Here is a 24,589-nt window from a genome sequence, read left to right as displayed (position 1 = left end):
ACTCCTCTCATTGTGTCTCGATGGTTCTGCAACAGCTTCTAGAGCTGCTTCATCAGTTCCATCTGTGTGAGAACATATATTTTCCAAAGATTTTTCAGCCCTGACTCCATTCCAGGCAAAATGAACCTTCTGCATTGTTACTAGGCTATTTCCTACAGACCTCTCTTAGAGCCATCATTATGCTGTAATGACTGTCTATGTGCCTCTTTTCCCTCATGTGAATTCCTTAGAGCAAGCAACAGGTCTGTTCATCTCCAATGTCTAGTCCAGTGCCTAACACATAAACATTTGATAAATAAATGAACAAATGCATAAATGAATGATAACACAAAGGCCCTTGCCAGACACTTAAGAACCTCCATCTGATGGATCCACTCATCCTATCCAATATCCCCTTCCAGCAACCTTAACAAGACAAATTTTAGGCTGGACTTCTTGTTACTCAGTCTTTTCCCTACCACTCTAACCATTATCCAAGCTCCCCACTGCCTCTTCCTTTACCTTCAATCATACAAGATGCTTTTTTCCACCTACATAGTTTTGCTAATCTTTACCAGCCTGCAAAGCCAAATCCTCTCTTCTCTGCCAACTAAGATCAAACATTTTCCTCACGATGTGCAAAACATTCAGGTATCCTTCCCTATTTCCCATCCCTGAGATTGTTTTTCAGAATTTTCTTTAACTTTTGAAACCTCTAACACTCATTCGACCCGTTTATCACCCTGAAGTTATTTTATACAAGCGTATTTGTCTTCTCAAAGCCAGGGAGTGTCATTTCTTGTCACATTTTTTTCTGTCATTACCCAATGCTAGACATATAGAAGTTTTTTAAATAAATGAATAAGCGAGAAGCTGGTAGATTCAGAATGGCTACTTAATGGCTAATCTAACACAATACTATCCAAAAATATTTCTAGTAGGAATAATAAATCATTATTTCTATTATCATTAGGTATGATATATGGACAGGGAATTTTATGAGGAACGAGGCTAATTCTCCTCTGCTACAAGAACTGAAATATAACTGACCTTTGCCACGTGTATTTTCAGGTGATGTGATGCAACATACCTAGATTCAAGACTACGCAGTTGTTCCATGGTTGGATCTTGCTGGTTGGAGGACTCGACGTCTGCTCCTTTAGCAAACAGGCTCCAGAGCCTGTAGATTTGATCCGCACTCCTGGGTCCAGCTCACAACGTACGTGTACTTCAGCCCTCACTCTGATACCTGAAGCTCTGGCAGACAGCCACACCGTTTCCACCCAAATCTCATCTGGAATGAGCAGCCCCATCTTCTTTGCCAGAATAGGCTTTAGCCCTAAACCAAGTTAGGGCAGCTGTTTGCCAAGCTCAGAGATGACGCTTGATTCTAACGATCAATATGGAGCCGAGCCACTGAGGAGAAAATGACAGAATGGAAAATAATGATGTTCTATTTCCAGAGTGAGTGCCATAATGTATTTTTAAAGGATCTATCTAGTTGACTCCGGCCTGTGGGGCTTCAATAAAACTTATCTTCCTTTATATTCTTTTTACTTTTGTGGAAAGAATGTAAACAGAATATTTACAAAAGCTTCCTTTAACAAAATTAAGTTGAAAATCTTGGAATTAAGGAAATTTTAAACAGTTTTAACATAAATAGAAGGAAGATGGAAAGAAAACAGAAAGGAAACGAATGCTTTACAATTCTCCTTTCTCAATTATTCATTGGTTCCCTCTAAATGTCTAAAACTTCAAAACATCAAAATGTAAACTGATTATCTGGTCCAGACTGGTCAAATCTCGCTCTCAGGTTGCTTTAACCCGGGATAAAAAGAAGGTCACAATCAATGGCAGAGGACCACAACCTGGCTCTGGCCCCACGATTGTGTAGTAATGCCAATTTGCCTGTTCTTCCCAGGTGTAGTAGCTCACATATACTCCACGATGCCATCTTTCATAGTCTAGTTCCTAGAACCATTTACACCAAAAATGACAGCCTCTGCTCCCGTAACATGATGAAGTCAAAATCGCCAGTGCCCAGAGAAGCTGCCATCACTCCTGCCTATGCCCACTGAAGTCACTGATCCCCATAACATTTCCAAGGAAAGTGGGCAATAAGGCTGCACCAAGTCTGCAATGTGCTTCCTCCCAGAGGCAATGATATTGCTGCTAACGTCTACTTATGTTCCTGGGCCACCAATCCCCAGCAGCTGGCCATGCCCAGTGCTGAGGGTACTACTGGCTAAGGAAGTTGACCTCCGAAGCTACCAGTTTGGTGGCACTAGTGTAACTGGCAGTATGTGTGCTTAAATCATGTCGATATTTTCATGAAACCACTCTTTCTCGTTCTTATAACTTCTTGCCTTAGGGCTTTGAAACACAGTAATGTGGCTGATCTGGAATGATAACTACTGGGTACAACACCCCTGCCCTTTTAAACCAGTCTACGGACTTGCACCAACCTCTGAGTATTTATCAACCTCTTATTCTCTCTTCCCCTGGGATCAGATTCTTCAGAAGGGGTTACTCATGCAACTACTCTTCATTTAAAAATCCACTTAGTACCCGGTCAGCTCACAAGTCCTTAACATATGCCCAGATAATCTTGAATTCCAGCACCTGCCTGCTGCAAATATGTATTTTCTTTTATTGAGAGTATTTACGTCAAAGACAATAAGAAATGGTCTCATCTTTGTTTATATCAAGTGGTGGACAAACCTAGAAGTTCAAAACTTAAGTTGCTATCAGCTCAATTTTGAGTACTTGGTAGTTTTGTTTTTCTTTGTTTTCTTTTGTTGTGTCTCTAGAAGTAACCTCATGACCTTCTTTAAATAAGTGAAAATCTGTGTCCTAATTCCTAAGAGAACCCCTCAAAACGTTAACGGGAGATGGTAAAATACTTAATATCAAGAAAAGAAGTTCCGAGTTCCTGACAATTCATTTAAAACTGCAGTAATGAACTGAATTTGCATTTCATAACTGGCTATCACAATGTAAGGATCTTAAGACTCCCTTTGACAGCTCTGTGATAAAGAGAGCTTTTCTAACTTGAGGACCCCAGTGAAAGACCCAGAAGAAAACATACTTCTGAGGGGTCTGAATGCCCTGGTTGCTACTGCTCTGACCTCCCCATCACAGCTGGATGACCAGGAAATATGAAAGCTCCCAGACAGACTAATTCTGTGTCATCTATTTTAAACTGCTTTGTAAAATGTAATCAGACGTGCCTGCAATTCTAGGAATGCCTGCTAAGCCTCCTACCAGCCTCTCAAGTCAATCACCATCCCATCCACCTTCAAAAAATATTTAGCTAAAAGGATATATTGCTTCCAATGAGGCCCTGTGTTATTTAAAAGTACATTGTAAAACTGGGGCTGGGGGTGTGCTACATTTAAGCCATGAAAGAGTGAGAGAGAAAACAGGGCATTTTCCTAGGACAAAGGAGCATGTCTCCACTAAATAGATGAACATGTAGCATATGAATGGCAGGCAGTCTTTCAGTAGTTTCTCTGTGAAACCCACAGATGCAACTTATTCATTTTCATGTTGGCTTCTTTTAGGTGCCATGATGCCAGGTAAATGTACAATTCATTATTTATGTTTCACTTGCAGACTAGCATAATGTTCAAAGTATTTCACTGATATTTTTAGGCAGCACACTATCTTAAGAAATACATAATCAACTAACATTTTTCAATTTTTGACACATCTCAAAATAGCTTTTAAATCATTTCATGGTTTCATTTTCAGGACGTTTGTAATCCGTGGTAGGTCAATTTGCTAGTTGGAGAATGGAACTTAAGGAAATACAAATCAAAGGATTCAGCTGTCATATTAGCAAGCTGGCTTCAACTCATGTCATGCCCTCAGACCACAGCCATGAGCCCAGCCAACCAACTAAAGTATGCAGGACCCTAGTTATAGGGAAATTAGATGAGAACGTACGTACAGAACAGCAAAAACTCATAACTGTTGGTAGAAAATTCCCCAAAGCCCCTGACTTCTTGAAAGGAGTTCATTTCTGCACCTAAAGAAATGCATAATTTGTACCTACACCTTTCAATTTTCTGAGAATATAGATGGTCCCAAGAATATTGCTACCTTTTACTGTCCTGAGAACAGAAAACATAAACCAGTTTCATGTGCTGATTAACTTTCAGGCAATCAGCTCCAAGAAGATAATAGCACTCCTTAACTGTAGGGATTCAGAAAACCTTCAAAGAAGACTACAAGCTCCAGCTGAGTATCACAGTGGAGAGTTTATCAAAAGCATGAAAGAACTCCAGTTGCCTCGCTGACCATCTTTTGTTAGCTGACTAATTTACAAGTGAATTATAGATCCAGTCTCTTCGAAGATTCAAGTTAACATTTTTGTGTGGTAAGAACACCTAATATGAGATCTACCCCCTTAGCAAAATTTTAAGTGTACAGTACAGTATGGCTAGCTACAGGCACAGTGTTGTACAGCAGATCTAGAACTTATTCACCTTGCATAACTGAAATTTTATACCCACTGAACAGCAGTTCCTCATTTCCTTCTCCCCTCAGGCCCCTGTTTCTGAGTTTCTATGAGTTTGACTATTTTAGATACCTCATCTAAGTGACATTATGCAGTATGTGTCCTTTTGTGACTGGCTCATTTCACTTAACATAATGTCCTCCAAGTTCATCCAGGTTGTCACATATGGCAGGATTTCCTTATTTCTCAAGGCTGAATAATATTCTACTGTATGTATATACCACATTTTCTTTATCCACTCATCTGTCAATGGACATTTAGGTTGTTTCCATATCTCGGCTATTGTGAATAATGCTGCAGTAATCATGGAAGTTCAAATATCTCTGTAAGATCCGGATTTCAATTAATTGGGGTATATACCCAGAAGCTGGATTGCTGGATCACATGGTAATTCTATTTAAAAATTTTTGAGGAACCACCATCCTATTTTCCATAGTGGCTGCAGCATTTTCCATTCCCACCAACAGTGTTCAAGGGTTCCAATTTCTCCACATTCTCTCCAACGCTTGTTATCTTTTGGTTTTTTTGGTAACAGTCAACTATTTGATAGTAAGTCAACTTTTGATAGTAAGTTAGTTATAAAGATTTAGAGGGTTTCTTATGTTCTCTCTGTTATTTAAAAAAGGTGAAGTAGGAACACTAACTGTGCTATTGGAGCTGTATATTCAACAAACATTTATTGAGCACTTATGTTGTGTCAGACATTATATCAGGCACAGGAAATGGAAAGTGAGTAAGACTGACCTCACCCTTAAGAAGCTTAGCATCTTTAGACCCCTGCATTGCAATAGTATGAAGTATGATGTGTATGTGGAACGCAGTGGCTTTATCTCTCCCAGAGAGGACACTAATAAGTGACTGCAGTATGGTTTGTTATGTGCTAAGCTAGGGGAATGCACATGGGCCTATGCACAGAAACCATACTGGAGACTGGGGGTGGAGGGTGGCCAGGGAATACCGCTCAGAGAAAGTAACACTGGAGCTGCGATTTGAAGGCTCTGTGGAGCAGGCTAAATGAGTCATGAAGATGGAAAGCAAAATATCACCTGCGTCATGATGAAGCTGATTAGAGTCAGAGATTTGGTTTGTAGTCAAGTGAGCCTGTTGACACTCTCTGCCCCCCACCCCATCCCACCCCATTCTGGGCACTGCCCGTGCTCCAGGGGGAATTTGGGGTCTGCAGAACAGGACTACTACCTCACACTGGAGAGCAGAGGGAAGAAAAGGCACAGAATCCCCCATCCTTAGAGTAACTCCACCCAATTAAGAAATGTGGACCAATGACTTTCAAATACCAGTTAGGAAACAGGAAGAGGAAGGGGTGGGGTGATAAGCCAAGTAGAGAATCTCTCCAAGTGAAAATAAGAAGGGTAGAAACTAAATGCTCCTCTCTACCACTGCCATCATTTCTCACTTAGATTACTGTATTAGTGTCTTAACTAGTCTCCCTCCTTTCACTATAATCCATGCTCCACACAGTAGCTCAAATAATATTTTTTATTGTGGTAAAATACACATAATGCTATGTGTCACATAATGAATTGTGTCCCCCCAGAATTTATACGTTGAAACTCTAACCCCCAATGTGGCTGTATGTGGAGTGAGGGGGTAATTAAGGTTAAATGAGGTCATAAGAGTGGGAACCTAATCTGATAGGATTAGCGTCCTTATAAGAGGAAACACCAGAGAGCAGCCTGTTCACCCTCTCTCCAAGCGCAGGGCATAAAGGCCACGCGAGCTCACAGTAGCAAGGCAGCCATCTGCAACTCAAGGGGAGAGCACCAGACATCAACCCTGTTGGAACCTTGATTTTAAATTTCCCAGCCTCCAGAATCATGAGAAAATGAATTTCTGTTGTTTAAACCACCCAGTCTGTGGTATTCTGATAGGGCAGCCCAAGCTAACACACACAGCATAAAACTTAACACTTTAACCATTTTAAAGTATGCAATTCAGTGGCATTAAGTGCATTCTCAATGTTGTACAACCATCACCACTGTCTACTTCCAGAATCTTTTCATCACCCCCAAAAGGAAATCCTGCACCCATCAAATAGTCACTCCCCATTTCCCACACTCTCCAGCCCCAGCAATAACTAATCTGCTTTCTGTCTCCAGGGACTTGCCGATTCTGAATATTCATATCCATGGAATCAAACAACATGTGGGGAGCGCTCATTATTCAGGGTGGCTGAGGGCAGGAGGGGACGACAACACTCAGGTCTGAGCCTTGAATAACAATCCCGGGGGAGCTCTTCACCAGAACAGAGGGGAGAGGAAGGGAAAGAAGCAAAAGGTTCGGATTTTGGTAAAGTCGAGCCTGAGTTTCTCTGAGGGAAAAAGTTAACAGACATTTCAATATTTCAATATATGGATCTTGCATCCAGTAAAAAAAAAAAAAAAAAGGACTGGGGGAGACAGGCTTTAATTTTTAAGTAAAAAAGCCATGGGTTTTCATGAAGCCACCCAGTGAAATTCCAGAACACGGGATGAGCCTGGGAATCATTGAAATTTAAGAGGCAATTATCGAAGAGGCCTTTGAAGGTACTAAGGGCCTTCCAGTGATGTATGTCAGAAAAAATCCGGAAGATTCTGGTATGACAGGGTCCGGACGCCTCGGCCCAGAGCCTTTGCTGAGTTTGGTTTTAATTTGTACCTCGAGCATCCAATTCTATGTCTAAAACTTAGTGAGTTCATTATTCTAGGGGAGCAGCAAACGTATGTTCTCTGCAGATGCCTTTCCAGTAGAGAGAAGGCTTTCCTCCAACCGCTACCTCTTGCCAGGACTTGGAACCTAAAATGCTCATTTCCTTCCCAGTGTCACCAGAAAACTGGGAAAAACAGGGCAGAAGTACTAATTTTCCTCCACTCCTGAATGTGTCTCCCACACAAGAGGAGGCTGAGCCCAGTATTCTAGAACAGGAATAACATTTTCCAGATAATATAAACACGGACTCTATAAAGTAATTACTCATTAGTTATTATCTCCATTTTTCATCTTACGTTTTAAAGAATTTAAAAAAAGAAAACGAGGGCCCACTAAGATGACTATATATGGGACCAAGTGCTCTCTTGACTAAACTGATATACTAAGTACAGAACACACACATTTTATTTATTAGGCTACCAGCCATAGAGCCCAGCAGTGAAGCAGGTGGAAACGCTCAGGGACATGGCCAAGGCGTCTGTGATAGATTAAATTTTAGCATTAGTGCTTCGCTTTAAACCTTCTGAGTGACTAAACCCAGGCCAGGCATCCAGCCATCTAAAGCTAGAGCTCCCTGTACGTTTCCCCTGGGTTTCCACACACTCCGTTCTCATTTGAAATGTTTTTATAGTGATGATAAACCGACTCCAAACAGAAAAGCCATAAAACACATGGTCTCTGTTACCGAAGAATGGGTTCCAATGTGTTTCTATTATAACTATGCATCCTGGCTCTTCTGATCGCTTGCAAATATTGTGAAAAATGTGAAGGTACATCTAGATAGAATCTGAGGGCAATTAACCCTACCAAGTAAAATACCATTCGACTGAAGATTAGGTCTTTGATTTTCCAAGACACGTTTAGGCAGGAATTTCTAGGATCCTGATAACAGCAATAACAGGCTGCAGTGAGTGAGGGCAACTCCAACTTTCTGAGGAGCCCTTTTCCACTGGGATTTGTGATGCCACCTTGGTCCCCATGGAAAATGACCTTCTGGCTCTTCGAAGACCTCAAACTATGGCACCAAACAGTCTGTAGAGGTTGTTAGAAGTGCTCTGGGGTCAATAAACCTTAGCAAATGTGCACTGAGGCAACATGAAATAGCGGAAGAATCAGGAAGTGGCAGAAAGGGGCAGATCTAGGTTTGAATCCAGCTCTGCCACTTACCAGGTATAAGATCTCGGGCACATTCCTTATCCTCTCACAGGCCCTGTATCCTAGGAAGGTAATATCTATTCTGCAGGACTGTCTTAAGAATTAGAAATAACTAGCCTGTTAAATGCTTAGCACAATGCCTGACACCCCATAGTAGTTCTCCTGATCAAGATCACTTTAGCAGAATCAGAAACAGGTAAGTAGTCCACAAAGAAAGAAGCATCTTTCTCAACCTACCAGTGACAGGAAGCAACCTGCCTTTACTCAGCTTGAAGTTCACCCAGAAGACAATCTAGTAAGGATAGAAATGCCCCAGATAAGCTGCTTCAATGGGAAAACATGTTAAAATCTCCCCTACTCTGACCAACTCTCTCTCTCTCTCTCTCTCTCTCTCTCTGACCCTGCAATTTGCAAAGGCACTAGCACCAAAATGGCAGCCATCAGCAGTAACAGAGGAGACACCCCTATTTGCTGCACATTCTACAAGGCCTCAGTTTATGTTTCCAGCATACTGATGAGTCCCTTGATTGTTATTAGTTAATTCAGTAAAAACGGTGGGAAAAAGTGACACTTCAGAGGGGAATACCAAATGAACTTGAGCTGAACCGTCGCATTGTCCCAAGGAGTGTGACGACGTGGGAATGAAACAATATAGGCTCCTGACAGCACTAAGGGCAGACACAAAGCATGGAATTCAGTGTGGCTAATTCCCCAGAAGGCATTTCACAAGAGTCCAAATCCTCCAAAGCATGAAAATCACACAGGCTCTTACCAAAGAGGAAGTTGGGCACAATGCATGGAAGGGCTTGGGAGCTCTGGCTGGCTGCCCGGGCCCCTGGAAAAGTTGGTTTGTGCAGCCAGACCAGCAAGGACATGCAAATACAGCAACAGCAAGGTAGAGTTGGGGAAGCTGCAACCGTAAACAACGGGCATAACAGCGACTGTCAATGAAGGTGCTTCTTGGCAGGACAATTGTAGAAGGAAGAATTGAGAAGGAGGAATGAGCTTCCCCCACCCAACCAACTCCAATCAAGACCAAAACCTGTTTCAACCTATCAGTAATTACTAACCACCTCCTCAGGGCCCAGCACTGGATGGTAGTTCTGGTAAATTCCAAAGAAATAAGACCCCTTACCTGGAGGAGCCTATTGTCTGGTTGGAAACGCAAAAACAGCTCTCATGAAAAAGTCATCCTTGTAAGATTATGTGCCTCTCAAAATACTGGAGAACAGCTAAATTCAAACTTGAGATATATTGACAAGAAATAAGAGTTAAGTAGAGAAAAAGTGTGATGTAGATACTGGTGGCCAATCGAGTCTTCCCAGAAAATGTGGAAAGAGAGTGGGATGCGATAGACAAAAGAGAACATTCCAGAAAGGATGAACCACACATATAAAGACAAGTATAAGAAATTATAATCCTATGTGTTGATTTGAATTACTTTTTCTTAATGTGTGGTCCACAGACCACCCACAACGGATTTTGGCCCCAGCAACTGAATTCAGATCTCTGGAGAGTGGAGCCCAGCAATCTGCATCTCTAATAAGCGCCTAGGCTCTCCTAATGCACATCAAAATTCAGAACCACCGGCTAAGGGATCTCAGACTTAAACAAACACATACTCCTCCTGTAAAGACAGAAAGGAAGGGAAGTAGGGAAGGAAGAAGAGATGAAGGTAGGAAGGGAGGGAGGGAGAAAAACATTTTTAACTATAGAAAAGAGCTTGGGAAGGGGAGTCAGAGCCCACCATGCAGGCGCGACAGTGACTGTGTGTGATCAGGAGACCGAGTCTGAACAGCATCCATGGCTTGCGTCAAATGATAAAAGGCCTTCGTTAACAGACTTTGGCTCTGTCCTAGGGGCAGGGAAGTGCTATTGTAGGTTCCTATCCAAGAGAAAGACAGGATTTCAATCTGGCAGTAGACCATGAGGTAGAAAGAGAAGGAGAGATTTTTTTGGCAAGAAGGCAGTCTCAGAACACTTGCCACTGTCAGAAGGTGAAGCCACTGAGTGCCTGAAAGAGGCAGGGAGAATTTTAGATGAAGAGAACTAGGTAGTCTATTTTATTGCTAACACACCTCAATTTAGGGGAAGTCCATCCACCCTCAGAAGAAAAGGGTCTGTCCTCTTCAAGACCTCTACTTCCACCTCTCGTGTCAAAGCTGCTTCCTCCACATTCCACATGGTTCTCCAGCATCTACTTTTCTCTGACTTCAGCAAATACTGCTAAGCTTCCCATCTTTTAAAAAAAAAGTTCTTTCTCTTGACCTGCACCACCCCCCCGCTGACCATCCTCCGTCTCCCCTTTCCTTTCATTATCAAATTCCTTAAAAAGATAGTCCATCTTCACCTGTCCTCCCACTGTTCTTCAAACCACAGCAGTCTGCTTCTGTCCTCACCATTTTTAAATTTTTTTTCGTTTTTATTTTATATTGGAGTATAATTGATTAACAGTGCTGTGTTATAGCTTCAGGTGTAGAGCAAAGTGATTCACTGTTCTCAGACCTAGAACGCCTCAATTACCAAATCTAATAGGCACTCTGACAACTTTGATTTCACCTCCCAATAATATTTGCCTTCTCTCCTTGAATTCTTCTCCTCATTTGTCTTCCATGCCACCACGTTCACAGCTTCTTTTAAACACTTTGTAAGAGGAAGAGCATCTTCTTCTCCTGTGATCCTCCTATTCTCCTGCCCGTTAAATGCCCCTGTTTCTGCTGTTCCTCAGAGCGTAATCATTAATCATCTTCTTTTGTTGCCTTGATCATCTAATCCCCTTGGGTGATTTCATCCTGTTACTATTGCTATGTCACAAATTATTTTAAAATTTAGAAGCTTAAAGCAACCATTTTATTATGTTCACAGATTGTGCAGGCCAACAGCTTGGAAAGGGTACTTTCCAAGGACTTTCCAAGTCCTCCAACAGCTTGGAGGACTCTCCTCAGCTGACGATGTCTGAAGCCTGAGCTGAGGGGACTTGGAAGCTTGAGTGACTTAAGGGCTGGGGACTGGAAGGAGGAATCTTTACTCACATGCCTGGGGTCTGGTTTGGGGCTACGAATAGTAGTACTGACATGTGACCTCTCCATGCACTTGGGCTTCCTTACAGCATGGAACCTCAGACCTCTTACATGGCAGCTGAGGGCTTCAGGCACAAGTATTACAATCAACAAGGCAGCAGTGAGATCACCCTTTCCGACCTAGCCTCAGAAGTCACACAATGTCACTTCAACCACATTTTACTGGTAACATGAGTCACATACAACTACCCAAGTTCAAGAGGAGGGAACATCAACTCCATCTCTCAAAATGAGGAATGTCAAAGAAACTGCAACCAATTTTTTTTTAAAAAAACCTCTAGCACTCATAGATACAGATTCTACTATAGTTCCAAACTATTCAAGTTGAGATCTCTAGATTAATATATCTAATTGCTCTAAACTTATATCTCCAATTGTTTACTACACTACTACCACTAATAATGGCAAAGGATTATCCACACATAGCATGTGCCAGACACAGTTCTGAGAACTTTGTACTTATTAACTCATATAAGCCTCACAATAACTCTAGGAGGCAAGTACTATTATCATCATCATTTTAACAAAAATGTTAATCTTGCCTAAGCTCACATAACAAGTACAATGGAACTAAGACACCACTCAGGCAGTCTGGCTCCAAAGTGTAGTCTGATAACCAGTACACTAAACAGCACACATACTCTACAGGTATTTCAAACCCAGCATGACAAAAACTGCTTCAATCCACCAGACCCTCATTAAAACAAAAATGCCTTTCTGATCTTCTTATATATTTTCTCCTTGTTAATAATTCCACCATTCATGTAACACACAACGAAGTCTGGGAGCCATTGCCTAGCCTCTCCCTAATCCCCCATGTGAGAACTGTCCCCAGACTGTGTCAATGAACCTACTTAAGGTCCTCATAGCTGCCACACTTCTTTATCCCCGCTACCCAAATCGATGTCTTCCCCTGGATTATTGCCGTTAAGTTTTAACTGGATTCCTTGCTTCCTATCTCCTGCAATTGTGATTCATCCTCCCACCTCCCAGAATGATGATAATAAAATGCAAAATTGATGATTATACATGTTGCTTAAAACTCTTCCAAAGCTCCCAATAGAATAAAGTCAAAATGCTAGTGTAACACACAAAATTCCCTCTGATCTGGCTTCTGACTGCTATGACCCTGGCCTCCTGTTCCTACTGAATGGGCTAAACTCTGTCCATACCAATCACTTACTATTTCCTAATTTGCCACCTGTTTCTTGCCTCCCTGCCACCGCACATCCTCTACAGCGCCTTCTGCCTTGAACATCTTCCTTCCTGTTCCCTTTCCAATCCCCAGTCACCTGGAAGACTCTTACCCCTCAAGACCCAGCATCCCTTCATGGATACTTTCCTCAAGGAGAGTTGATTACTTACTCTTGTCGCATCACTGTACAAAATCCTGTCCCAGCCTCAACACATAATGTGATCACGTTTTACATCTCCATCTCCCTTATTTTATTACTGGCTCCTAGAGGACAGAAAGTTCGTCTTATCTTTGCATTCCCAGTGCCTGGTATGTCACAGATGTTCAATAAATGTTTGTTGAATGAAGAAATAAAAGAAGTCACAATACATAGTGATATTTGATATATAAGAAATAAAGAAGAGGGAAAATTTACAAACATCTATCTTAGACACCTGGAACAGGAGTAGAAAAATGAACAGAAACGAGAAAATTAAAAGGCATGGAGGCCAGGAATTCAGTTTGAGGTGATTAAAGAAAAGGATGGATTTGGTTTTTCACAGGTTGAACTGTATTTGTACCAGGAGGTGGTTAGAAAAACAGGATCAGAAAATAAATGAAAGTTCAAGGTTAAGATTATAGATTTGAGGATTAAAATAGATGAGATGATTATTATAACTAACAGAAAAGTTTTCCAATTATACAAGAGTAGAATGAACAATTTTATTAAACTTATTCTAAAAGGAAAACCTTAAAGGGCTTTCTAAACATGGTTTCAAATAATAATCACAAAAGTAATATTTAATGGAACCATAGTGTATCATAATCCTTTCAAAAGGCAAATATAAAAAAGAAAATAAATGAAAGGCTCATCCAGAAAGAACTCCTTCTTAGGACAGTACCCAAACCAAAAGCAGGAACCTCTAGGACTAGTTAGGACTGGGTCACTGTTTCTTCCTTAGAACACTGCCTCACGGCTATTCTCACCTCCACCTTGATAGTCACCTCTGAACACCTTTCTGGTGACATCAGTGAACAGTAGGATATAGGAAAACTGTCTATTTCAGGTCCCTGATTTCCATGCTCTCTGCAAAGCCTTACAAACTCATCAGGTATTATATTAATATTGTACAGATGTTGCTTACATCTACATGATGCCAAAACGACCGGTAAAAAGACAGAAAAAGAAAACAAAAATGACAAAAAAATAAAAACATACGATCAACTTGTTATATAAGCCAGCTCATGAGATAAGGTATGAACAACTGATTGTTACAATTACACAATACTAAATAACTTATCTGATTTTTTTTCCTGAATTGATCTGTGTGTGTGTGTGTGTGTCTACCATGCAGACACAGCCAGTGACTGACAGAGGAAATGTGCTTTGTGACAATATAGCCAGCCCAAATAGGCAAAAATCAACAAGAATATATGATTACTTCCTTGATAACCCAACATAGGTGGGGCACTGGAAAATGTTTGGGACTAGAAAACACCTATCCCCCTGGGACTTTTATATAATCTACCACAGTGGACAACGTAGTTCCAATCCAGGTTTTGTGATTTACACTATCACCAGGCTAGTCCACTTTGCTTACAGCTTCCTAAATCTCCCTTCTCTATCAGTCTTAAAACCACATCCAAACAGACTATGCTGTTAATAAAGTGTGTTGCAGCTCTGCTCTCCTGGACTGACACAGCCCTATCATATTGGGCATGAAGTCCATGACTCTCATTCTTGGGCTTTTAAAGTACTTCATACTCTTATCCCTCATCCCTCCCCCTCTCCTTGGGAATCAGAACATCCTGGAGTACAACACCAGAAATACCTGATTCTACACTGAGCCAAGATAGGACCCTCCCCAGACTCTCCTGGTCTTCAGACCTATACCAGGCACACATTGGAGTCAGGCAGACCTGGGTTTGTGATCACAATTGTATCACTTATTAGCTGCGTGATTCTATGCAAATAACTCAACTTCTAAGAAATTACTTCTTTACCAAAAAAAAAAAAAAGGGAATAATAATAGCAATCTGATGGTCTTGCCATGAGGATGAAGACGACACGGGTAAAGCAATCACCACTGCCCTGGACCATGAAGATGCTCAGTGAATACCCACCCTCCTTCCTTTTCCTCCATGCAGTTCCATCCTGTTTGGGGCTGCTCTTGTACTGTCCACACAGGACAGTCTCAACTCCTCGGTTTCTGTTAATACTTGACACCCACGTGTCAAAAACAGGTTTAGAGACTGAATTTGAGGGAGGTGACAATTATTCCAATCAAAATTAAACTATACTTTGAGTATACTGACGAATTGTCTTCTCATATATACTTTTAGATGGCTCATTGGATAGGACACCTTTGCATGACATTTTCACTTTTAGATTTCTTCATTTTTAAAAAATAAAATTTTAATATGTTTGTATTCACATATATTACATATACCCACAAATATATATGACTATATGTACTTAATTTCAGAAATGCTTAATATTTACTGAGCACTCGTGCTGTGCCAGGCACTGTGCAGAGATAGCTCATTTAATTCTCGGAGCGACCCTACTGGAGAAGTACCATTATTACCCCTATTTTACAGATGAGGAAACTGAGGCTTAAGAATGTTAAGTAATTTAACCACACAGCCAGTAAGTAAACATTAGCACACTCAAAACTGCTAAATAACCAATTGCATTCCTGACGCTTGTGTTTTATTTTAATTGAAAGTATAGAGGCCATGGTTTAACTGCTTTTTTTTTTCTGGTGGAGATAGACTTTTTAAAAAAATTTTTATTGGAGTATGGTTGCCTTACAATGTTGTGTTAGCCTCCAACGCACAACAAAATGAGTCAGTCATGCACATACAGATATCCCCTCCCTTTTGGACTTCCCTCCCATTTAGGTTACCGCAGTGCATTAGGTAGAGTTCCCTGTGCTAACTTCGAATGAAGCTCACTGCTGAGCTCCAAGCAGAAGATAAACAGGAGGACAGGCATTACTTTGAGAGAGTGATGGGTCAAAAGGATCTTTTTGACCCACCTCCTAGAGAAATGGAAATAAAAACAAAAATAAACAAATGGGACCTAATGAAACTTAAAAGCTTTTGCACAGCAAAGGAAAACATAAACAAGATGAAAAGACAACCCTCAGAATGGGAGAAAATATTTGCAAATGAAGCAACTGACAGAGGATTCATCTCCAAAATTTACAAGCAGCTCATGCAGCTCAATATCAAAAAAACAAACAACCCAATCCAAAAATGGGCAGAAGACCTAAATAGACATTTCTCCAAAGAATATACACAGATTGCCAACAAACACATGAAAGGATGCTCAACATCACTAATCATTAGAGAAATGCAAGTCCAAACTACAATGAGGTATCACCTCACACCAGTCAGAATGGCCATCATCAAAAAATCCACAAACAATAAATGCTGGAGAGGGTGTGGAGAAAAGGCAACCCTCTCGCACTGTTGGTGGGAATGTAAATTGATACAGCCACTATGGAGAACAGTATAGAGGTTCCTTAAAAAACTAAAAATAGAACTACATACAACCCAGCAATCCCACTACTGGGCATATACCCTGAGAAAACCATAATTCAAAAAGAGTCATGTACCACAATGTCCATTGCAGCACTATTTACAATAGCCAGGACATGGAAGCAACCTAAGTGTCCATTGACAGATGAATGGATAAAGAAGATGTGGCACATATATACAATGGAATATTACTCAGCCATTAAAAGAAATGAAACTGAGTTATTTGTAGTGAGGTGGATGGACCTAGAGTCTGTCATACAGAGTGAAGTAAGTCAGAAAGAGAAAAACAAATGCCGTATGCTAACACATATATATGGAATCTATTAAAAAATGGTTATGAAGAACCTAGGGGCAGGACAGGAATAGAGATGCAGACGTAGGGTATGGACTTGAGGACACGGGGAGGGGGAAGGGTAAGCTGGGACCAAGTGAGAGAGTGGCATGGACATACATACACTACCAAATGTAAAATAGATAGCTAGTGGGAAGCAGCCGCATAGCACAGGGAGATCAGCTCGGTGCTTTGTGACCACCTAGAGGGGTGGGATAGGGAGGATGGGAGACGCAAGAGGGAGGAGATATGGGGGGATATATGTATAGCTGATACACTTTGTTATAAAGCAGAAACTAACACACCATTGTAAAGCAATTATACTCCAATAAAGATGTTAAAAAGAGAGAGAGTGGTGGGAGTTGTAACCCGAAGCCTCCTTCAGCGTCCGCCCTAGAGGTCTGGGAGGCAGCGCTGGCCCGGTGCGCGTCTGTAAACTCCCGCGGGTCTGGCGCGTCTCTTTCTTCCAAAGTTGGAGCTCTCCTTGGTGGGAGGGGGGGGGGAGGGGAGGCCAGTGACGTCACTCGGGAGCAGGGATAAAGCTCCCCGGCCGCGGTCCGGCGAGGACACTGCCCCAGGAGCAGAGTGGGCTGTTCCACTCGGGGACACTCGTTGCGCCCCCGCCCCAGAAAGGCCGTGCCAGGAGGCACCATGCCCCAAAACGTGGTCCTGCCGGGCCCTGCGCCCTGGGGCTTCAGACTCTCGGGGGGCATAGACTTCAACCAGCCTTTGATCATCACCAGGGTAGGTGTTTTCCGTTCTTCTGCTGCAAGTCGGGGACTCTGGCGTGCCGCGGGCCCCCCTGGAGAGAAGAGTGGCCAGCGAGGCACTGGGGTGCGCTGGGTGGGGCCTCGGCTTCGGGTTCACGGTTCGAGGGAGGGCAGCACCTTGGCAAACTAGGTCTGGAGGATGCAGAGCAGCTTAGAGAATTAATCCAGTCAGTTCCAATGGTCTCTGTCTGCAACCTGTTGGCCTCCAGCAACTTTCCGAGGAGAGAAGAACGGACGGCGTGGTTTCCCTGCGCTCAGAGAAGGCGAGGCTGCGAGGTGGGCTGCCTTCTCGCCCTCCCCTCCGGGTCTCCTTTCAATAACAAATGAGATAGGGTCCAGAGAAGGAGAGACAGTGGTGGCTGTTTGTTGGAGAGAGACAGGCAACTGAGCGCTTTCCCTGTCTGGAGGAAAACTTCAGCAGGGCGCTGTTCGCAGGGCAAGACCTCGGCTGGCCAAGTTGGAAGCGCTCATATCAGCCCAGACAGGGACAATGTCACTAATCTGTATTCCTAGGTTTCCAGGCATTTTGAATAAATATTTTCCAAAGCTGGAACTTGGCTTAGAAATCATCATCTACAACTCAAACTACAAAGAAAATGTGTCAGATAGTTTCGTTTACCTGATGGAGAACCATCCTCAGCCTAATAACTCTGAATACTTGACCATCAAAGTCAAGCTTTCCTTACTTAATATTCTCTAAAGTGTTGTCTAATTAAGAAAAAAGAAAATGGATACTTCAGGATCTGCCGTCAGTAAATGTCTAGTTGGTCTAGTTGACCTTTTTTCCAACATGTGTTTGTCTTAACAGAAAATTATTATTTCAATGATCACATATAAAGCCTATTAAACCTAATTTTAAAACATAAACTTTCAGAATATTTATACCTTTACTATGCTTTATTTTGTTCCTTACTGCTTATACTATAATTTTATAAATGTATACCTTATAATCTGATATCCTCACATAGGCTTTGAACAAGGTAATACTTTTTAAATTCTGTTCTACTTACAAGTTCTAAGAATGAATGGCTTTTAAAAATATCTCAAAACATGTATCCATGGAACAGATGCATACCATGGAACATTTCAAGCTTTGTTTTACATTTTTTGAAAACATATAAACATATCTGACATGTGTTTTCATATGAGACATGAAAACTTAACATACCCCAAAAATGTTCCTAAGTAAATTAGGCAGAAAATGGTTCAGTGACCTGAGCCAAGCAATGCCTTTTATGGATTTACCAAAGGAAACAGTTTGCATTATCTCTACGAAGAAATATTTTTAAAGTTTCTGAAGTATAGTGTTCATTTGTTTATATTAAATGAAATAAGCTCTTGAATCCTTACAAAGGATAAACCATATTTATATTAAACCTTAAAGGAATAATTTTGTCACAGAAATCCTGTCAGTGATTTATAAAAGAAATATCTCACTATTACTGTGGAACATGTCAATATGATTAATCTTATGTTTGAAATGTTGAGTTCTTGACATTATAAACAGTGTTTATTTCAAAGCAGAACTTAACATTTTGCAGTTGACTGCAGGAGCTATCGGTAAATATATTTGATCTGATGACAGTTATTGTTTGGGAAGCCAATTCTGTTTGAATTTTTAACTCATAACTAATTTGTATCACTCATATTGACACTTGGTTCAATAACAGTGCACGAACACATCTGATAATTTCATTTGACTACGGCTTTTCTCTTTAATTTAACTCAAGGAGAGCGGGTGAACTAAACTGTTTTGTATTCCAAGTGTACCCAAAGCCATTCACATAAATAGATTCTTGTTGAATAAATGAAAACATATTCATGTGAACTTTTTTGCCTTAGTGAACACCTAATTGAGAGTATTTCCACTGAAATTATAAGAATACTAAAACTCATTTGGAAAAAAGACTAAAAAATATTACACAAACATAATTATCAGTGTTGTAATTAGGTAGTAGAATAATTCTATTAGTATTTTTATACTGTGTTAAAAGGTAGTGAATGAGACTGTGTGCGTGTTAGTATACTCTGTTGCCTGCTATGCACTCTTCTAAGCCCTATATATGCACTCACTTAGATCTCACAAGAATCCTATCAGAGTAGTAGTAGTAATATCCCTTTCTGCAGATGAAAAGAGTGGGGCTTCAAGAGATTCATTAACCTGTCGATGACCACAAGTGGCAGGGCAGAATTTGACGCAGGTCGACCTGCCTCCAAAGCCTGCATCCTGAAGCCCACACACGTGAAAGATGCTGCTTATTGTACAGATATTTCCAAACAGGCGTTTTGTGCCATGCAACTCATCCCCTGGTCCTACTGATGCTACATCTTTCAGATCTACCACTTTCCTTTTTTTCTACCGCTGTCCCCAGGCAAGGTTTCCTAATTTCACACCTAGCTGTTGTCTCCCCTCTCCAATTCACCCTGCATATTCTTACCAGCCATCTTTGAGATGGTTGCTGGTTGCTCCTATCTTCCCCATTCTTAAAAATCCTTCAGTGGCATCCACAGTTTATAGAGAATAAAATGTGTGGTCTGTAGCACGAAATTCATGGCTTTCACCCTCTCTCCCAGCTCAAGTTTTCAAGTTCATTTCCTCTCTCCTTTCCTCCTCTCACTCCATAAATAGGTAGTGGTGCCCATACTCTGGACCACTTATGATTTCTGTAACATGGCTTTGCCCCTGCTATCATTTTTCTCCAGAATTCTCTTCCCCACCCACTCCACTGTCCTCTGTGCCTGTGGAAACCCATTCAAATACCACTTCTCCAGCCTTCTTCGAGCAGTCATCATTTCATCCATTTAATTACTGTAGCTCTTGACCTACAACCTCTCCTTATAACATGCCTTGTACCACAGATGGTTGAGTACATCTGTATCCCACAGATGGAATGCTCCCCCCTCAGGGCAACAACTGGCAAATTTGTGGGCTGTTCAGTGCCAAGCACAGTGTCTAGTACCTCATACAGGTCACAGGATACAAATAGACATAATATGAGTGAATAAATTGTTCACTTTTGACATAAATTTATTTTCATAATAGGTGCAAACTGTGTCCTCAGAAGTATTCCACAATAAAGAAAAAGGAGAACTGTTTTATTGTTAATTGATTTGTCTGTTTTACATAAGTTCTTAAGCATACAAAGAATGAAAATGCCAATGCCTGCACTTAACACCACAAAAAGTCCCATGAATGAGATATAGTCCTCGAGTCAATTAAATCAATTTTTGTCCTACAAGCAACGCTCTCCCCTCCCTTCCTCACACTCTACAAAAGCAGATTATAGAAATGCTCCCTAGACCTGTGGTCCTCTGCTCCACCCTCTGCTGGGGGCAGGATTTACAAAGTAATTCCCTCCATCAGCTGAAATTACAATTCACAAAATTAGGACAAAGGGTCCCCACCCTACAATTGTTTACCATCCAATGAATCAGCTGGGTGAAACTTTGTATCATAAAAAACATGAGAAGGTAAATCAAACACCAGACAATCTCAAAAACTTTTTTGAGCCATTGGTTGTGATACGATTTGTAGGAAAGCGGTTTCTAGGCAAGGGTGTGCTCTACTTCGTGCAATATGAATTTAAGTTTCAGTTGTTCAGCATGCAGCAGGGAGTTGCTACCGCAAACACCATAAACAACTGGCCTAGGCATTTCACAGAATAAAGTTTAAGGTTCACATCTCTAAGCAAGCAGCTGTTTTTTTTTCTGGCAAGAAGGTTCTAAGGAGTCTCTTTCTTTCTTAAATGTTTGGACCACCCAGAAGGTGGATCTACTATCACAGCCAAGTTACAGATGGTTTGTTTTCATAAATGGTCCAATTTGGAATAAAGCACAAGCTTCTTTTGTGTACACGATGTAAAACTACTGTACACATCTCATGCCACCATGTCCCTTCCCACTCAGTTCCTCTTCCCTCCTTTCTATACAGACCACACCCAGGATCAAGATCACTGTTAACCAAGAATGCTATATATGGACTTGGGTGCCAACATAGAAAATGTTAGTGTATTCTTAAGTTTTGTAGGTTTTAACACTGAATAGTACTTTAATATAAATTATATTTGAAATTTGAACTTTTAGAAAGAAATGTTTACAGTTGAATACAGTCTTTTTCCAGGTAGCCCTTGGTATCCTTGAGGGATTGGTTCCAGGACGCCCACTCCTCTATGCCCCCAACCCCCCCCCCCAATGACACCAAAACCCCAGGATGCTCAAGTCTCTTATATAAAATGGTATTTGCATATAACCTAGGTACATCCTCCCCTATACTTTAAATCATCTCTAGATTATTTCTAATACCTAACGCAATGTAAATGCTATGTAAATAGTTGCCAACATGTGGCAAATTCAAGCTTTGCTTTTTGGAACTCCCTGGAATTTTTTTTCAAATATTTTCAACCCTCGGTTGGTTGAATCCTGGATGTGGAACCCACGGATTCAGAGGGGTGACTGTACTTAATTGTGTTTTGACAAAGACATGTCTGCACGGGAGCACTGGTTCATCTGTTCCCAACATTCATACATCCCACAAGTACCTACTAAGTGCAGAAGGTATTTTATGTGGAAGGCACTGTGCGGGATACAGTCATCACTTAATGGGTTTCTACTCCCCTGAGAAGTTCATGTTATCAGCAGAAGAGACATGAACACAAACTACCATGATACAACTTGTCCAGGATTCCATGAAAAAAGTATGGCCAAAGAGATGGGCGGAGTCAGGGGAGAGAGAGTACCTGCAGGGGTGGCATTTTGGGATAGTGGAGGAGCTTGAGCTATAGAGTTAGACAGACCCACGAGGAATTTCAAATTTTCACTGGATGTGTGACCCTAAGCAAGTTTCTTATACTTTCTGAGCAACAGTTTTCTCATCTTAAAAGATACCAACAGTATAACACCACCATAATAGTTCTCACCTGTGGCTGCACAGGAGCCTCACCCAGATAAGATGAACATACCCATGCCCAGGCACTACTTGCAGAGATACTGATTGGACTAGAAATGTAGCCTGCAGCCAGGTGCTGGAGGGCTTTGGATGCCAGGTGAGGTACTGAAGTTTATTTGTAGGCAATGGAGAACAACTGAATAATGGGATTTCTTATCATTTAGATCCAGGCCCCACAGGACAGCCCTTCTGTATATACTTGTCTTTCTCCATAACTATTTCAATCATTTTTATTCTTAATATAGAAATCCCACCAGGGCGATATTCTGGACTTCCCTCATGTTTCCCACAGTTAATAGGACATTGATAGATGCTTTACCTGTGATTTAAGTTAGTTTTTTCCAAATAAACTCAAGTAATAGGTTGATGTGAAAAACAGAAATAATCTTAAGGGACTTGTTAAAAACACAAGTTCCCTAGTTCCTTTGCTACAGCTTCTGTTTTGTGATTCCAGGCATCTGGATTGGACTGGAATCTTTATGTTAAGCAAAGACGCTCGGTGATCTCTGGATTGGACTGGAATCTTTATGTTAAGCAAAGACGCTCGGTGATCCTTCTAATCAGACAAGTTAGAAAAGACGTGCTAAGTGATTGACAGCAGTACTATTTCCCATGATCTCTTGAATGCTTTTGACATTTGAGACCCTAATGAAACTGAAAAATGAAGAATCCACTGAAAAACTCTTTGCCTTATTTTAGCTCTCTCTCCTCATCATTTGGGAAAATGTTAAAAATAAACTGTGAGCAATAATATAAAGTAATATAAATAAACTACAAAGAAATAATATAAAGTCATGCTGGAAAATAATGCATTCTTATGATTAAACAGATAGTTTAACTTACAAAAGCCAGGCCAGTATAGTGGCCATTTGCTGATCACTACCCTAGCTGAACTTGAGAACTAAGAAGTGAAGGATCGTGTTTTCTCCTTGTCTCTCATCCATTTCTCTACAGATTCTTTTCTTTCTTATCAACTCCTAATGTGGAGGTCCCAGGACATCAATCGCCAGGTTGAACGCAAAGTCAGAAGTTGGTTCTGGCATCACTATCGACCACTTTTCCTATTTAGCTAATGAAACCGCTGGTGACATAGCTGTTCAACTGCAACCACCTTAGTGAGAAGCCACAGGTTCTCTGAAAAAGAGAAGCAGCCTTCTTTGTCCGAACTGTCTTAGAGTTGTAATGGTGAGAGTTATTAGAAAGAGCTTTGCAAACGTAATACTTTGCATAAACATAAAATAGTTATTAACTTCCATATTAACGTTGTTAATAACATTTAGTAATATTCAGTATCTAAGCTCAGCACCCCAGATATCTCCGTTTAAAATTTATATAGACAGATACATACAACCCTACCTTCCACTCATCTGAACCAGAGCTAAGAAATAATGTTAGGCTCTTCGAAACCTAGATCGAGTATTATATATAAAGCAAATTAAAGTATATTAGAAAAGCTAGGTGAGGCTTTAAAAGCAAACACATTGAGCCATGCTTTCTCATGTTTCAACTCAAAGAAAAGCATGTTGGTCTTAGAAGTTTAAAAATAGATGGTACTGATTTTGATGAACTATAGCTAGAGAAAATTAAAAGTTTGAGGTTATTTTTAGCACTACAAGTCACACTGGGGATGGAAACTTTTATTCTTCTAACAGTTCTGAGTGTGGGAGAATTTCTAAACGGAAAAACATCTACGAAATGCCTCCTAAAAGCTGAGATATAATGATCTCCAGTTGTCCTCACCCAGCCCCCATCATCTGTCCCTTCTGGAAATTATCATGATTGCTACAGTGAGGTGATCACAGACATGAAATGAGTACAATAAACATTTTAGTGATGAGACTGAAGATCTAGGACCCATGAGAATTTGTCATTTTAGCAATTTTATTCATTTATATGAATCTTGGATCTCTCTTAGAGCCACTTAAATCGAATTGATGACTAGATTAAACAAAGAGACGAAAAATGAATTAATGACTGATCCTCAAGTTAAACATTAGGAACGATCTAGTTTATTCCTGGAGCAGTTTGAGGTTTAAGTCAAGTTCTACATATTATTCTGATCTAAACAGTGGGAACTTGCAAAAGGAACAATGACAGGTTGACATTAATAGCCATAATCTTTGGGTATATAAGGACTAGTTATTTTTGTTTCACAAGTTCTGAGTTAAATGTCCATTTCATTCAGTTTTCAAGTAATTATTCATCAGTTCCAAACACTGAGTATACACTGTGAAGCATTAGGAATATACATAATATTATCGATATCCTCAAGAACTTCCAGTTGGGAAAACAGACACTACACAAGTAAATAAGCAAACATGAAAGTACAAACTGTCTTCATAAAAGAAGACAATAGGGTGTAACAGTGGGGAGGGGGCTGG

General features: G+C 40.8%; 2 protein-coding genes across 3 annotated transcripts in view; one reads left to right on the top strand and one right to left on the bottom strand.

Annotated features, from left to right (window-relative positions):
• Positions 1-1,252: 1,252 nt before the first annotated feature.
• Positions 1,253-24,589, bottom strand: part of CFAP96 (cilia and flagella associated protein 96) — a 93,519-nt gene continuing 70,182 nt past the window's right edge. The window contains exon 7 of the mRNA XM_082863752.1: positions 1,253-1,395. Coding sequence (XP_082719878.1) covers positions 1,351-1,395 — 45 coding nt within the window. The 3' untranslated portion in view covers positions 1,253-1,350. The remainder of the gene's footprint in view (positions 1,396-24,589) is intronic.
• The window catches only part of PDLIM3 (PDZ and LIM domain 3), a 30,238-nt gene continuing 22,787 nt past the window's right edge, over positions 17,139-24,589 (top strand). For both annotated transcript variants that reach the window (XM_082863762.1, XM_082863763.1), the window contains exon 1: positions 17,139-17,237. In XM_082863762.1, the coding sequence (XP_082719888.1) occupies positions 17,145-17,237 (93 nt within the window). In that variant the 5' untranslated portion in view covers positions 17,139-17,144. The remainder of the gene's footprint in view (positions 17,238-24,589) is intronic.

Source organism: Leucopleurus acutus (assembly GCF_964270905.1).
Source record: "Leucopleurus acutus genome assembly, chromosome: 21".
Lineage (NCBI taxonomy): Eukaryota > Metazoa > Chordata > Mammalia > Artiodactyla > Delphinidae > Leucopleurus > Leucopleurus acutus.
This window is presented reverse-complemented; position numbering and strand designations above follow the sequence as displayed.